Source organism: Petromyzon marinus, chromosome 60 (genome assembly GCF_048934315.1).
Source record: "Petromyzon marinus isolate PM22_M1 ecotype Great Lakes invasive population chromosome 60, UKy_Petmar_22M1.pri1.0, whole genome shotgun sequence".
Lineage (NCBI taxonomy): Eukaryota > Metazoa > Chordata > Hyperoartia > Petromyzontiformes > Petromyzontidae > Petromyzon > Petromyzon marinus.
The window spans coordinates 1,574,837-1,590,731 of NC_133726.1; the positions used below are offsets into that span (position 1 = coordinate 1,574,837).

Here is a 15,895-nt window from a genome sequence, read left to right on the forward strand (position 1 = left end):
CGCGAGCGCTCGCGAAAAGAGAGAGGGCGAGAGAGAGAAATGGAGAGCGATGGAGCGAGAGCCAGAGGGTGCACGAGAGAACGAAAGAGAGCGAGAGAGAGAGAGTGAGAGGAGTGAGAGAGATCGGGCGTCTGGCAGTGGGTCGCTGATGAGGGGGGCGTGCTTCGCCGTGTGCATCACTGCTTTCGGAAGTGTCGGCATTGGGAGCTGCTCCGATGCGTCCTCCGTAGGGGGCGCGCTGCCCACCAACGGCGCTTCGCTGTACGTGGTATTTGATAGTGATCTCGAATATTTCGCTTAATTTTTCCTTTTACAAAAGATCATTTTTACATTGCCGTCATGATTTTCTTTCATTTCTCTTCTCTCTGATCTGTCGTTGTTTTACCGTTGATTTATTTCACTGCGACTTGTTGCGTTTGTCGGAGAAGCGGCGGTGTTGGTGTTTGTTGACGAGATCCGATTTAAGAGCTTCTTGGCCCACGGGGTACTTGAAAATAAACTGAGCTGAGCCGGGGGGTGGGGTGGTGGGAGGAGGGGGATCTCTGTGTCTGCGTACCTCTGCGCGTGTCGCCGTCGTCGCCCGCAGGCTACGTGCTCGCCGACGACACTCAGGGCGAGACTCCGCTGGTGCCTGCCGAGATCATGGAGTTGTCCATCCGCCAGTCCGAGGAGGTGGACATGAACGCCACGCTCAGGGTACTCGGCTCTCCGGGCGACAAGGCCTGCAGCGTGCCAGGCTGTGACAACACCGACTACGTCATCAGGTGAGGGCCACGCAAGTGCCACCCCCCCCCCTCTCCCCCCGGCCCACCTCATGTCGCTCGAACGCTACGGTGGTAGATATCGTTATGTTTTTCTGTGCATGTGCAGTGTTGAGTCGGTGGACAGTGAGTCTGTGGGCAGTTTTGAGTTTATAGGCAGTGTTGAGTCCATGGGCAGTGTTGAGTCTATGGGCAGTGTTGAGTCCATGGGCAGTGTTGAGTCCATGGGCAGTGTTGAGTTTATGGTGCAGTGTTGAGTCTATATATGTACATATGTTGAACTTCTTTCGCTCCATATGTCGCCAACCGTGCTAATCGGAGGTGCCAGTCCTAATTAAATTAGTTTGTGAACCTAGATGATGATTTAAAAGTGGCAGAGCTTCCCAATGGCTTCCTAATATCGGTAAGGAAGAGCATTCCAGACGGCCGCAGAAGCGCGTCTGAACGCGCCGGTCTTTGTTCGACGGCCAGCCAACGCCGCTGGGAGGATGGACGTAGTTGGCGTGACGATGGTTTAAGCTCCTTGACGCGATCAGCGAGGTATTGTGCTTCATTTGCAGCAAACACCTTTGTGTGTGTAGTGAGTCCAACTGAGTTGCAGATGTTGTTCTTTAGAGGCAACACTTTTATTGTAACATCAACCCGTTAACACAATGGGGTAACTGCCCCTTCACCAGATGCAGCCTATGGTGGTGACCACCCAGTTAATTACTCTATACATCGGAGTTACAGCTGCGAAGGGTCAGACCCTCACTCAGGTCCCCGGCCACGTGTTGATGCCTCGTAGGACGTGGAGCTTCCAGCTTGTAGAGGTGGAGCTTACATCTTGTAGACGTGGAGCTTCACTCTTGTAGGACGTGGAGCTCACAGCTTGTAGACGTGGAGCTTACAGCTTGTAGACGTGGAGCTTACAGCTTGTAGAATTCAGCGACCCCGGTCCTTCTCAGGGACCCACCTTATATCCTCCCGGGTCGGGGCCGCTCCGCCCTTGGCCCACCCGCCTTCTCGAGCCTTTCAGCTCCATCCCAATCCCTCTCGAGAGTTCTCCCCGGACACGTGATCACCCCCTAGCCCCCCCCCCCCCCACCCCACCTAGGTTGACCCCTTAGACACGTAATTACGTGTCTACGGGGTCAACCAGAGTGCCACTGCCCGGGGCAACCCTGCCCCTGGGGCTGACGCTCTCCCACTCCCCCTTGTGGCGGCCCGCACTGGACGCTCTGGCGCGGTGCCCGGGCTATCCCAGCGCTCATCGTGCCCCGCCGGGGCTGGTGCTACACCCGCCTACGGGGTGCTGCTGCGCCAGAGCCGGCCTCGCACAGCAACCCACCCGGTGCTGCCCGCGATGTAAGGGACATCGCACGCCACCATACAGTGACACCCCCGATGTCACCGCTGTGCGTAACGAGCGCTGCCCTTGCAACCAATCCGTTCGGCGACGGGAAGCCAATGCAGCTCGGCGGCCGGCGGGAGGACGCGGACGGGCCTTGCCGTGCCCCGTCGCGGTACCAGCTGTGCGCACGCTCCAGCTCGGTCATGCTTTTGGCAGAAAGCGTTTCAACGCAAATCGACAAACGTCAAACAAGCATGGCACAGACTAGCGAGAGCGTCGGATTCTTTTCTCCCGCGGTTTAAAGGGGCGGCGCTGCGAGTGTCCGTAGCGGTTAGCGCATCTTTAACAGCGGCTGCTGCAGAGGGGTCGATATCAGCGAGTATTACTATTATTACGATTACGTTTGTTGTTTGGTTTTGTAAATGTGTAATTGTGTGGAATGCTTTGGTGTTGCCTGCCGGCCGAGTCATACCTGAAAAAGAGCTTATTAGCTCTTTTGGGCTTTAATCGGTGGGTAATACACTCCTCTGTCTGACTTCTGATACCTGTGTGTGTATCTCTGTGTATCTCTATGTATGTATCTCTAGGTATGTATATCTATGTATCTCTGTGTATGCATGTATGTATCTCTTTGTACGTGTATGTATCTCTGTGTATGTGTATCTTTACGTATGTATCTCTATTTATGTATCTCTATGTATCTCTGTGTATCTCTATGTATGTATGTGTATGTATCTCTATGTATGTCTATGTACACCTGTGTGTGCAGGCTGGTGTCGGGCGTGCTGCGGGTCTCCGAGGTGGAGTCTCGCGCCGTCAGGGCTGAGCTAACGTCGCTGCTCAGCCCTCAGATGGGGAAGGACGTGGTGTGGTTCCTGCAGCGCTGGGTCCAAGCTTACCTGCTGCCTGATGAGAAGCACTACGCACAGGTGAGTGAGTGAGTGGGTGAGTGAGTGAGTTAGCACACAGGTGAGTGAGTGGGTGAGTTAACACACATGTGAGTGAGTGGGTGAGTTAGCACACAGGTGAGTGAGTGGGTGAGTTACAATACAGGTGAGTGAGTTAACACACAGGTGAGCGAGTAGGTGAGTTAACACACAGGTGAGTGAGTGGGTGAGATAACACACAGGTGAGTAGGTGAGTTTACACAGGTGAGCGATGATGTGAGTTAACACACAGGTGATTGAGTGGGTGAGTGAGTTAGCACACAGGTGAGTGAGTGAGTGGTGAGTTAGCACACAGGTGAGGGAGTGGGTGGGTGAGTTAGCACACAGGTGAGTGAGTGGGTGAGTTAACACACATGTGAGTGAGTGGGTGAGTTAGCACACAGGTGAGTGAGTGGGTGAGTTACAATACAGGTGAGTGAGTGAGTTAACACACAGGTGAGTAGGTGAGTTAACACACAGGCGAGTGAGTGCTTGAGATAACACACAGGTGAGTAGGTGAGTTAACACACAGGTGAGCGATGAGGTGAGTTAACACACAGGTGAGTCGGTGAGTTAACACAGAGGTGAGCGAGTAGGTGAGTTAACACACAGGTGAGCGAGTAGGTGAGTTAACACACAGGTGAGCGAGTAGGTGAGTTAACACACAGGTGAGTAGGTGAGTTAACACACAGGTAAGTAGGTGAGTTAACACACAAGTGAGTGAGTGGGTGAGTTAACACACAGGTGAGCGATGAGGTGAGTTAACACACAGGTGAGTGCGTGGGTGAGTGAGTTAGCACACAGGTGAGTGAGTGGGTAAGTTAACACACAGGTGAGTAGGTGAGCTAACACACAGGTGAGTAGGTGAGTTAACACACAGGTGAGTAGGTGAGTTAACACACAGGTGAGTGAGTGGGTGAGTTAACACACAGGTGAGTAGGTGAGTTAACACACAGGTGAGTGAGTGGGTGAGTTAACACACAGGTGAGTAGTGAGTTAACACATAGGTGAGTGAGTGGGTGAGTTAACACACAGGTGAGTAGGTGAGTTAACACACAGGTGAGTGAGTGGGTGAGTTAACACACAGGTGAGTAGGTGAGTTAACACACAGGTGAGTGAGTGCTTGAGATAACACACAGGTGAGTAGGTGAGTTAACACAGGTGAGCGATGATGTGAGTTAACACACAGGTGAGTGAGTGGGTGAGTGAGTTAGCACACAGGTGAGTGAGTGAGTGAGTGGGTGAGTTAACACACAGGTGAGTGAGTGAGTGAGTGGTGAGTTAGCACACAGGTGAGTGAGTGAGTGGGTGGGTGAGTTAGCACACAGGTGAGTGGGTGGGTGAGTTAAACACATGTGAGTGAGTGGGTGAGTTAGCACACAGGTGAGTGAGTGGGTGAGTTACAATACAGGTGAGTGAGTGAGTTAACACACAGGTGAGTAGGTGAGTTAACACACAGGTGAGCGATGAGGTGAGTTAACACACAGGTGAGTCGGTGAGTTAACACAGAGGTGAGCGAGTAGGTGAGTTAACACAGAGGTGAGCGAGTAGGTGAGTTAACACACAGGTGAGCGAGTAGGTGAGTTAACACACAGGTGAGTAGGTGAGTTAGCACACAGGTAAGTAGGTGAGTTAACACACAGGTGAGTAGGTGAGTTAACACACAGGTGAGTAGGTGAGTTAACACACAGGTGAGTGAGTGGGTGAGTTAACACACAGGTGAGTGAGTGGGTGAGTTAACACACAGGTGAGTGAGTAGTGAGTTAGCACACAGGTGAGTGAGTGAGTGGGTGAGTTAGCACACAGGTGAGTGAGTGAGTGGTGAGTTAGCACATAGGTGAGTGAGTGAGTGGGTGAGTTAGCACACAGGTGAGTGAGTGGGTGAGTTACAATACAGGTGAGTGAGTGGTGAGTTAGCACACAGGTGAGTGAGTGAGTGGGTGAGTTAGCACACAGGTGAGTGAGTGAGTGGGTGAGTTAGCACACAGGTGAGTGAGTGAGTGGTGAGTTAGCACACAGGTGAGTGAGTGAGTGAGTGGGTGAGTTAGCACACAGGTGAGTGAGTGGGTGAGTTACAATACAGGTGAGTGAGTGAGTTAGCACACAGGTGAGCGAGTAGGTGAGTTAACACACAGGTGAGCGAGTAGGTGAGTTAACACACAGGTGAGCGAGTAGGTGAGTTAACACACAGGTGAGTAGGTGAGTTAACACACAGGTGAGTAGGTGAGTTAACACACAGGTGAGTAGGTGAGTTAACACACAGGTGAGTAGGTGAGTTAACACACAGGTGAGTGAGTGGGTGAGTTAACACACAGGTGAGTGAGTGGTGAGTTAGCACACAGGTGAGTGAGTGAGTGAGTGGGTGAGTTAGCACACAGGTGAGTGAGTGAGTGAGTGGTGAGTTAGCACACAGGTGAGTGAGTGAGTGGGTGAGTTAGCACACAGGTGAGTGAGTGGGTGAGTTACAATACAGGTGAGTGAGTGGTGAGTTAGCACACAGGTGAGTGAGTGAGTGGGTGAGTTAGCACACAGGTGAGTGAGTGAGTGGGTGAGTTAGCACACAGGTGAGTGAGTGAGTGGTGAGTTAGCACACAGGTGAGTGAGTGGGTGAGTTAGCACACAGGTGAGTGAGTGGGTGAGTTACAATACAGGTGAGTGAGTGAGTTAGCACACAGGTGAGTGAGTGGGTGAGTTACAATACAGGTGAGTGATTGCCAGGTTACAGGTGAGTGGGGTTACAGATGCCGCTCGCCATAAGCGAATGGCAAATGTAGTGCAGCGGTCAGCGCACTGCGCTACAAATTCGGCGACCCGGGATCTATTCCCACTCATGCTCGACACCAGTGATGATTATCTGAACTGATCCTGGGTCTCCCCTAGATCGACTCAGCCTCAAATAAGTACCTGGTGCTGTGTGTAAACATCGCCACTGGGGAGACAAAGGCGGCAGGGCGTGTTGCTGGCCACCCACCCCCATGCGTTACTGTTCCTGCCTTTTCACAGGTGCTCGCTAACAGGACTTGCCGAACAGCATGTTAAGGCTACAGAAGGGGGGGGCATGGGATCTTTGGCTTTGTGTGCACACACGTGTGTGTGTGTGTGTGCTTGAGTGTGTGTGTGTGCGCGCAGGTGAGTGGTTGAGTGTGTGTGTGTGCACAGGTGAGTGGTTGAGTGTGTGTGTGTGCGCAGGTGAGTGGTTGAGTGTGTGTGTGCGCAGGTGAGTGGTTGAGTGTGTGTGTGTGTGTGCGCAGGTGAGTGGTTGAGTGTGTGTGTGTGCGCAGGTGAGTGGTTGAGTGTGTGTGTGCACAGGTGAGTGGTTGAGTGTGTGTGTGTGTGTGCACAGGTGAGTGGTTGAGTGTGTGTGTGTGCACAGGTGAGTGGTTGAGTGTGTGTGTGTGTGTCCGCCCCCCTCCCCCGTGTGCGCAGCTGAGCCTTCCGTTTACGGCCGCCTTCGGGCAGGACACGGAGGGCGCGCAGTGGATCGTGGGATATCTCCTGGAGAAGGTGGCGAGCAACCTGTCGGTGTGGAGCTCCGAGCTGGAGCTGGCCAGCGACTCGGTGCAGCTGCTCATCACCATGGTGGAGCGCAAGGACAGGTGCGTCCGTCCGTGCGTGCGTGCGTCCGTGCGTGCTTCCGCACCGCCGATTAGCACAGTTGGCTACGTACGGTACGGGAGAAGTTCAGCATACCTGCGTGTGTATGCGCTCGCGTGCGTGCGTGCGTATGTACGTGCATGCCCGTGGACAGAAGAGCGACGCTCGCAACAGGGAGCAGGACGCGCTGGGCGGGTAGTAGGGGGGCACAGGTGGTGCATCAGCCAGTCATCTCAGTCGGTGAACTCGTGACACCGCGGGTCTCTCCCGTGACCCCCTGCCAGCAGCGAGCCTTCGACACTTTCACGCGGCCTCGAAGTCGCACCCGGCCTGGCGCAGGAGGATTGCGGTGAGAGGTCACCGCCACTTGGCGGCAAGCGCCCGCTGCTGTAGTTGTTGTTGCTGCTGTTTGTTGTTGTTGTTTGTTGTTGACGACGTGTCGCTCAGGGCGAACATGGTGATGAAGTGCGAGACGCTGTGGGGGCTGGCCAAGCGCTACGCAGCGCAGGCTCCGCCGCTGGCCACGCTGCCGGGGCCCGTGCAGCGCAAGCTGGTGCGGGCCCTCGTGCTCGCCGGCTCCGCCAGCCTGGACGACGACAGCTCCAGCCGCTACTGGGCCGAGGTGAGCTTTGCCATGGGCCAGCGGTCAGTTGCGAGCGGTGAGTTGCGAGCGGTGAGTTGCGAGCGGTGAGTTGCGAGCGGTGAGTTGCGAGCGGTGAGTTGCGAGCGGTGAGGTGCGTGCGGAGTGACACATGCGGTGTTGTGTGTCCGGTGAGGTTTGTGGTGTGGTGTGTGCGGTGTGTGAGTGAGTGAATGTGTGGTGTGGTGTGGTGTGTGTGGGTGAGTGTGTGTGTGTGCGGTGCGGTGTGTGAGTGAATGTGTGGTGTGTGTGTGCGAGTGTGTGTGTGTGCGGTGCGGTGTGTGAGTGAATGTGTGGTGTGTGTGGGTGAGTGTGTGGTGTGGTGTGGGTGAGTGTGCGGTGTGGTGTGTGTGGGTGAGTGTGTGGTGTGGTGTGGGTGAGTGTGCGGTGTGGTGTGGGTGAGTGTGGTGTGTGTGGGTGAGTGTGTGGTGTGTGTGGGTGAGTGTGTGGTGTGTGCAGTGCGAGTGTGTGTGGTGTGTGCGGTGCGGTGTGTGTGGTGTGTGCGGTGCGGTGTGTGCGGAGAAGTCTGCGGTGCCTGGGTGAGCAGTGGGTGGGTTGGCGGCGAACGGTGAGGTGCGTAGGAGTGGATTTGGGGGGATGTGTGCTTTGAGATGTGCTGCATGCACTGTGTGATTGGCACGCACGGTTGACTACGCACGATGTAAACAAAGTTCTACATATATATGTGGTGCCGGGTGTACAGCACTGTGCTGCACTCCCAAACCCTGCACAGCCACCGACTCCAGCTTCTCATCGCTCTGCACCATCATAACCACCATCACCACCACCACCATCATCACCGCCATCATAACCACCACCACCATCATCACCTCCACCATCATCACCGCCATCATCATCATCACCATCATCATCACCACCACCATCACCACCACCATCATCACCCTGGATGCCGTAATCCACGATGGAACTCCGCGTTCCGTCTCCCCCCGCCACCAGATCCTGCACCCGCTGGAGAACCGCTTTGCCAGCGCCCTGGCTCACCTCGACCCGCGCCGGCTCGCCACCGCAACCGCCGCCGCAGCCGCCGCCACGAGCGCCGGCGGCATCGGCGGCTCTGCCCGCGCGGCGGCCGACGGCTCCGGAGACGGCGGCGGCGGCGGCGGCGGCGGCGGCGGCGACGCCCCCGCCGTCTCCGGCGCGGCGTCCCGGGGCGGCGCCGATGGAGACGCGGCGGCGCTGGCGGCGCTGGCGGCGCAGCGCGAGCTCTGCGCCGTCCTCGAGGGCCTGTGCGGCATGGCGGAGGCGGCTCGCGCCGACAACGCGCCGCGCCTCTTCGGCTTCACGCTGCCCTTCCTGCAGCGCGGCGCCGGCCTGGTCACGGCCTGCGCCACCACGGCGCCCGACGTCGCCAACCTCGTCCTGGAGCTCTTCGTCGAGGTGGCGCACCGCCAGATCTGCTACCTGTCCGAGGTGAGGGGGCGCCGCTTGCTGCTTGACAAGCGAGACTCCCGCGTGCCGGGCGTGGCGCTGGCTACCCGGCCCGCCCGTCGCGCGCCCGTTCCGGCCTGCGGCGATGCTGCTGCCGCTCGCCGACAGAGACGAAGATCCCCCGTGTAGCTTTAACAGACATGTGGGGCAAGTGCTGTTAGCGTGTAGCACCTACGAAGGCCGGCACGGCACACGAGGGGGGTGGGTGGCCAGGCACCGCGCCCGGCCGCCTTTGTCTCCCCAGTGGCGATGTTTACTACACACCGCACCGGGCCAAGTCCACCTAGGGGGAGGCCCAGGACCGGTTCAGATAATCGTCGCTGCTTTTGGCCGTGAGCGGGAATCGAACTCCTTGTCCCCAACGGTCTGTTGAGGCTATACGGGGCGGGGGGGGGGTGTGGAACCTTTGTCTTTGCAGTCCAAGGCTCTGAAGCTGTACGAGACTTGCCTGGAGCTCCTGCGCGCTTACTCGAAGCACGCGCTGGGCTGGACGCGGGCGGAGGTGTGCGCCGAGGAGGAGCAGTACCAGGACCTGCTGCTCATCATGGAGCTGCTCACCAATCTCCTGTCCAAGGAGTTCATCGACTTCAGCGACGCGGGTGAGCGGCAGCACGGGGCATAGGTGCCCCTCCGCCTCCGGTGTGCCACGTGTCGTTGTCGCAGGGCCGTCGGGGCAAGCGCTGCTGCGTTCACGCTCCCTCTTGCCGACTCGCTCACTTTTACTAGACTGAACTATTTTTTTTTTGTTTTGCCACGTAAGGGCCCACACTGAGCGACTGTGTAGCTCTTTTACCGAAGCGACCCTGGCTATCGCTAAACGATAGCCTCAACGTATGCGGCTCATCATCGTGCGGACATTTTCAGCGGCTAAGACTCTAAAATCCGTTAAAGTTGATTCTAAATGTGGAGGGGAAAAACCGGAGCACCCGGATAAAAATCCACGCGACCACAGAGAGACACACGCAAACTCCAAATACACAGCGGCAGGCGACAGGGTCGGGATCGAACCCACGACCTCCTGTACACCAGGCGAGGTAGTTAGCATCTCCTAGCCACCGTGATGATGATGTGAGACACGCAGACTCCAAATATACAGCAGCAGGTGTCAGGGTCAGGATCGAACCCACAACCTCCTGCTGCATACCAGGCGAGGGAGTCAACATCTCGCCACTCTGGCACAGGTAAAAGTCCCCCGTGTAGCCTCCGCAAAGCTGACGGGGCAAGTGCTGTTAATGAGTAGCACCTACGAAGGCTGGGACGGCACACCAGGGGGTGGCCAGCACCACGCCCGGCCGCCTTTGTCTCCCCATGCTGCACCAGGTGGCCGGCTGAATAAAAAAGCAAAGCAGCTCCTTCTTGGCGGAGCGCCCACCGCCCCCCCCACCCAGCGGGCAATTGCAGGGCTGCGCCTCTATCTCTCGCGACAGACGAGGGCTTCCACGCGGAGGTGCAGGTGCGGGGCGAGGGCACGCAGGTGTCGGCGTCTGACGTGGTGCTCTACGGCCTCGACATCGTGCTGCCCCTCATGAGCCACGACCTTCTCAAGGTCAGGGACACGCACGCACGCACGCACGGACGGGTCGCTCGAGGTACCGGAGCGTGTCTGTGTGTGTGGGAGAACGTGTGTCTGTGTGAGTGTGTGTAGGGGGGAGCGGTGGTGTAGCGGTCAGCGCGCTGCGCTACGAACCCAGCGACCCGGGTTCGATTCCCGCTCACGGCCAAAAGCAGTGACGATTATCTGAACCGGTCCTGGGCCTCCCCTAAGTGGACTCGGCCTGGTGCGGTGTGTAGTAAACATCGCGACTGGGGAGACAAAGGCGGCCTGGCGTGGTGCTGGCCACCCCACCCCCTCGTGTGCCGTGCCGGCCTTCATAGGTGCTCCCTAACAGCACTTGCCTCACATGTCTGTTAAGGATATACGGGGGATCTTTGTCTTTGTTACGTATTTAGGTGAGCACCTGCCGCTGCATTGTGACGCGCTTGCGGCTGCGTTGTGACGCGCGCGGTTGTTGTTCCTCCTCCTGCCGTGCCACCACAGTTCCCATCACTGTGCAACCACTACTTCAAGCTGATCACCTTCATCTGCGAGCTCTTCCCCGAGAAGATCGCCGCTCTCCCCGAGGAGCTCTTCAAGAGCTTCATGCTCTCCCTGGAGCTCGGCATCACCGCGTATCCTCGCTCGCTCGCTCGCTCACACATACACAAAGATAACAAAGATCCCCCATATAGCCTTAACAGACTGTCGGGGCAAGTGCTGTTAGCGAGCGGCACCTATGAAGGCCGGCACGGCACACGAGGGGTTGAGCGGCCAGCACCACGCCCGACCGCCTTTGTCTCCCCAGTGGCGATGTTTACACACCGCACCAGGTACTCGTTTGAGGCTGAGTCGACCTAGGGGAGGCTTAGGACCGGTTAAGATAATCGCCACTGGTGTTGGCCGTGAGCGGGAATCAAACCCGGGTCGCCAGGTTCGTAGTGCAGCGCGCTCACCGCTGCACCACCGCTCCCCACACACACACACGCACATGCACACACTTACCCACCCACCCGCTCGCTCGCATACACACACCCACTCGCTCACTTGCTCACTCACCCGCACACTCGCTGCCTCGCTCGCTCACTCACCCGTCCACTCGCTCGCTCATTCGATAACATAACACGCTTGCCCGAACACACACTCAGCAGCCCAACACCCGTTCGCTCATTCACTCGCCCGCCCGCCGGCCCGCTCATTCGCTCGCACCGAGCCCTCCGCGGCGACGCGTAGGCCGGCACTGCGGCGTTGGTAACGGTAAAGGCGCGGCCCCCTGCGATTTCTTGGCCTCGCCGACTGCCGGCGGAAGGTGCCCCCCTCGAGAGAGGGGGGGTAGCTCTGGAGAGAGCCCCTCCTCCGCAGAGGCTATTGTGGCCTCCGGTAAGTGGCGGCGGAGAGAGTTGTTGGGTGGGGGGGGAAAGCGGGAGGGGGGGGGTACCGCGTGGCACCATCCCCCCCACCCCGTGGTGAAGGTTCCGGTCTCCTCGTCGCCCCGGTGGCTTTGGCCCCTTGACCGTCGCTCGTGGCTCAGCTTCAGCAGCGACGTGGCCCAGCTGTGTCTGGAGGCGCTGTCGCCCCTCGTGGAGCAGTGCGTCAAGTCCCAGCAGAGCGACACGCCGCTCCACCTCGCCACGCGACACTTCCTCAAGGTGCCGCACCACACAGCACCACGCTCACCACGCTCACCACGCTCACCACGCTCACCACGCTCACCCGACCCCTCGACAAGGGTGGGGAGGGGAGCTCCGTGCCCCCTCCACCCCACACCACACCCGCCCCCAAAGACAGACAAAGATCCCCCGTGTATAGCCTTAGACTGTTGGGGCAAGTGCTGTTAGCGAGCAGCAGCATCTGTGAACGCCTCCACCACCCCCACCCACCACCGCCACCTTCCCACACCCCCACCTACCCAGCAAAACATCCCCACCCACACCCACCCACCGCTGACCCCCACAGGGCTGCATTGTGTTTACCATTGTCGCGGTTTGTTATCGTCCGTTATCGTCGGTTATTTGCCTTCGTTTATTGTTGCCGTCTCTCCTGCGTTGCCTTGCCCGTCGTGTGCCCGTCGTCGTCCTAACCGTTGTCGCGACGACGCGCAGGTGGTGGTGGACGTGGTGCTCCTGAAGAAGTTCGACACGGACCTCATCACGTCGGCCGGAGAGGCCCTCTACTGCCTCATCTGCCTCCACCAGGTGGCGTCACGCCCCCCACCCCGCCCAGTACACAAAGACAAAGGTGTCCCCCGCACTGCCTTGAGCAGACTGTTGGGGCAAGGGCTCTTCGCGAGCAGCAGGCTGCTTGAACACAACGACAAAGCTCTCCCATACAGACTATATCGGACTGTTGGGGCAAGCGCTGTTATCGCGAGTAGCAGCTATGAAGGCCGGAACGGTGCGAAGTGCACGAATACAAAGACAAAGATCCCCCGCACAGCCTTTAGCCGACTGTTGGGTGCAAGTGCTTTTACGCCTACAAAGGCCGGCATGATACGCACAGTGCACGAATACAAAGACAAAGATCCCCACATAGCCTTTAGCCGACTGTTGGGTGCAAGTGCTTTTACACCTACGAAGGCCGGCATGATACGCACAGTGCACGAATACAAAGACAAAGATCCCCCGCATAGCCTTGAGCAGACTGTTGGGGCAAGTGCTTTTACGCCTACGAAGGCCGCGAATACGCAGTTATCCCTGTACAGCTGTTAGCAGACTGTAGGGGCAAGTGCTGTTCGCGAGTAGCACCTCCGTGAATGCCGGCACGGCACGCAAGGGGGTGGGTGGCCAGCATCACCACGCCTGGGGCCGCCTTTGTCTCCCCACTTTTTATGTTTACACAAACCGCACCCAGAGAGGCCCCAGGATCGGTTGTGGTAACAGTCCACTGACGTCGGCCGTGAGCGGGAACTTAACTCGAGCGGCGATTGGCTCGATTGAAAACCCACTTCTTTAGAACCGCTTGTTGTTGTTCTATTTAGTTTGGTGTCCTTCCCCCCCCCCGCACTTCCGATTAGCAGCACGGTTGCCTACATGCAGTGCGATAGAAGTTCAGCGTACACGTGTGTGTACACATCGTACACACACGTGTACGATGTGTACACGCACACCGCACCAGATGCACGTTTAAGGATGAGTCGACCTTGGTCGGGGGGGGGGGGGGAAGGCCCAGGACAGGTTCAGATTTCAGACATCCGTCACTGACGGTGGCCGCGAGTGGGAATCGGACTCGGCTCACCAGGTTTGTACCGCGGTGCGCTAACCTCCCCCCCCCGCCCCCCCCCCCCTGCTGCCCCACCCCCACCCCCCCCCCCCACCCCACCCCACCACACGCCAGGCCGAGTACTCGGAGCTGGTGGAGGTGCTGCTGTCACGTCAGACTGACCCCTTGGCCTACCAGAGGCTCGCCGACGCCTTCAACAAGCTGACGCCGGGCCAGCTGGCGCTGTCGCTGGAGCGCAAGCACAAGACGCAGTTCCTCAAGAACCTCGAGGAGTTCCTCTCCAACGTCCGCGGCTTCCTCTGCGTCAAGTGAACACGGCGGCAGGCGGGCGGGCGGGCGGGCGGGCGGGCGGGCGCGGTTCACGTGCGCCGGGGTTCACTCGCTCGCACGGCCCGGCTTGCAGGACTCGGCTAGGGGTGGCACGAAGGATTTTTTTTTTGTTTAAATTTTTTTTTTTTTTCTCTCCTCCATACGAAGTTGGCGCCGCCGCTGCTACCGCCGGAGGCCACCGTGACGCTGCCGGCGGCTGCGATGACCGGGCGGGCCGGCGGGCGTCTCTCCCGCGCGCTGCGCTTCCGTGTTCGCGCGGCCCCGCCCGTGTCCGACGTTTCTTGGTTGCGAGTGCCGCGTCCCGACGTTTCAACTCCGCGTCGATGGGGGCAGCTTGGTTTTGGGGGGGGAGAGGGAGGGAGGGGGGGGAGGCGGGCGGGCGGCCGCTATGTCCGACGTTTCGTGCCCACGCGTGCCGGGAGCCTTTTTACAAATCGAGCATCTCCCGGAAGCCGTCGTGGTTTTGTGCGCTTCGTGCGTGTCCGTTGGGCCTACGACCCCAGGCCCGGAACGTCAGACATCGACGCCGAACAACAACAACAACAACGCGCGGCACAACGGGAACGCGCGTGGGAGAGCTGCGAAGGGTGACTCTTTAATTGCTAAATTAACGCCATGACACCCCCACCCCCTCCCGCCTGCCCCCTCCCCCACCACTGTAGCTGCCTTCAGAAGGATCCCCCACTCTGTTGTCTGTCGATCGATCGTAGGAAACACGATCGTGTGTACCTTTGTGCGCGCGTTTGTAACACTTAAACCCGCGCGCGTGCGTGCGATTCCTCGAGGCGGAGATGAGTGAGGTGAGTGTGATTGAGTGTTTGTATTACGGCGGGGAGCAGCGGTTGGCGCGCTGCGCTTTGAATCCGCCGCCGACCCCGAGGTTCGATCCCCGCTCGCGGGCCACCGACGTCTCTGATGGCTATCCGAGCTCTCCGCTTCTCACCCCTCGGGTCGACTCAGCCTTAAATGAGCATCGAGCGCAGTGTGATAAAACTTGAGCGCTGGAGGGGAGGAGTCAAAGGCGGGCCGGGCAGTGGCGTTGGCCAACCCCCGTCCCCTCTGCGTGTGCCACAGTGCCCGGCCTTCGTAGGCGCTGCGACTCGCTACTAACAGCACTTGCCCCTACCTGGTGTGTGGTGGCTAAACATCGTCACTGGGGAGACAAAGGCGGCCGGGCATGGTGTTGGCCACCAGCCCGCCCCCTTAAGGGTGAGCCGTGCCGTCCTTCGTAGGTGCTACTCACGAGCAGTATACTTGCCCCTAACAGTCTCTTGAGGCTATACGGGGGTATCTTTGTGTGACTGTGTGTGTGTGTGGGGAGCGGGAGCGGGAGCGTAACGGACGGTGCACTGCCCTACTAACCCCGCGACCCAAGTTCGATTCCCGCTCATGGCCGCCAACACCGGTGACGATTATCCGAACCGGTCCTGGGCTTACCCCTAGGTCGACTCGGCCTCACAATGAGTAGCTGGTGCAGTGTGAGCATGTGTGTGTGTGCGAACGAGTGTGTGTGTGTGTGTGTGCGCGCGATTCCTGGAAGCAAGTGAGGTATGGCTGATTGAGCGAGCGAGTGAGTGCGACAGTCTTTTTAAACTTTTCTACGAACTGGAGGGAGTTTGGCCGTGTGGGCTGAGATCGTAACGATCGTTACGTGAGTGTGGCTTTGTGGGGTTTTGTTTTTGTCCGCGACACCGCTGTGTGTCGTCGTTTCTTGTGCTTGTTGCCATCTTGCGTACGGAACCGCGGGTGACGCGCGTGCCGACTCGGCAAATTCGTGTCCGCGGGGTGTGCGTGCGTGCGGCAGCGTGCGTGTGTGACAACGTGCATGTGTGTGGCGGTGTGCGTGTGCGGCAGCGCGCGTGTGTGTGTGTGTGCGTGGCACCGCGTGTGTGTGGCAGTGTGCGTGTATGCGGCAGCGTGTGGGGAGCGGTAGTGTAGCGGTTAGCGCGCTGCGCTGCGAACCCAATGGCCGGAGTTCGACACCGATTATCTGAACCGGTCTTAGGCTTCCCTAAGGTCGGCTCAGCCTCAAGTGAGTATCTGGTGCGGTGTGTAGTAAACATCGGCACTAGGGAGACAAAGGCAGCCGGGTGTGGTGGGTATCCACCT

The 15,895-nt window shown here is 58.5% G+C and overlaps 1 protein-coding gene across 2 annotated transcripts in view; it reads left to right on the forward strand.

The window, feature by feature from the left end:
- XPO4 (exportin 4) overlaps window positions 1–13,797 on the forward strand; it is a 66,904-nt gene extending 53,107 nt beyond the window's left edge. For both annotated transcript variants that reach the window (XM_076053240.1, XM_076053241.1), the window contains 11 exons: window positions 587–764; window positions 2,864–3,023; window positions 6,447–6,616; window positions 7,062–7,236; window positions 8,212–8,685; window positions 9,122–9,302; window positions 10,131–10,249; window positions 10,742–10,872; window positions 11,769–11,886; window positions 12,340–12,432; window positions 13,571–13,797. In XM_076053240.1, the coding sequence (XP_075909355.1) occupies window positions 587–764; window positions 2,864–3,023; window positions 6,447–6,616; window positions 7,062–7,236; window positions 8,212–8,685; window positions 9,122–9,302; window positions 10,131–10,249; window positions 10,742–10,872; window positions 11,769–11,886; window positions 12,340–12,432; window positions 13,571–13,768 (1,997 nt within the window). In that variant the 3' untranslated portion in view covers window positions 13,769–13,797. The remainder of the gene's footprint in view (window positions 1–586; window positions 765–2,863; window positions 3,024–6,446; window positions 6,617–7,061; window positions 7,237–8,211; window positions 8,686–9,121; window positions 9,303–10,130; window positions 10,250–10,741; window positions 10,873–11,768; window positions 11,887–12,339; window positions 12,433–13,570) is intronic.
- The last annotated feature ends 2,098 nt before the right edge of the window (window positions 13,798–15,895 follow it).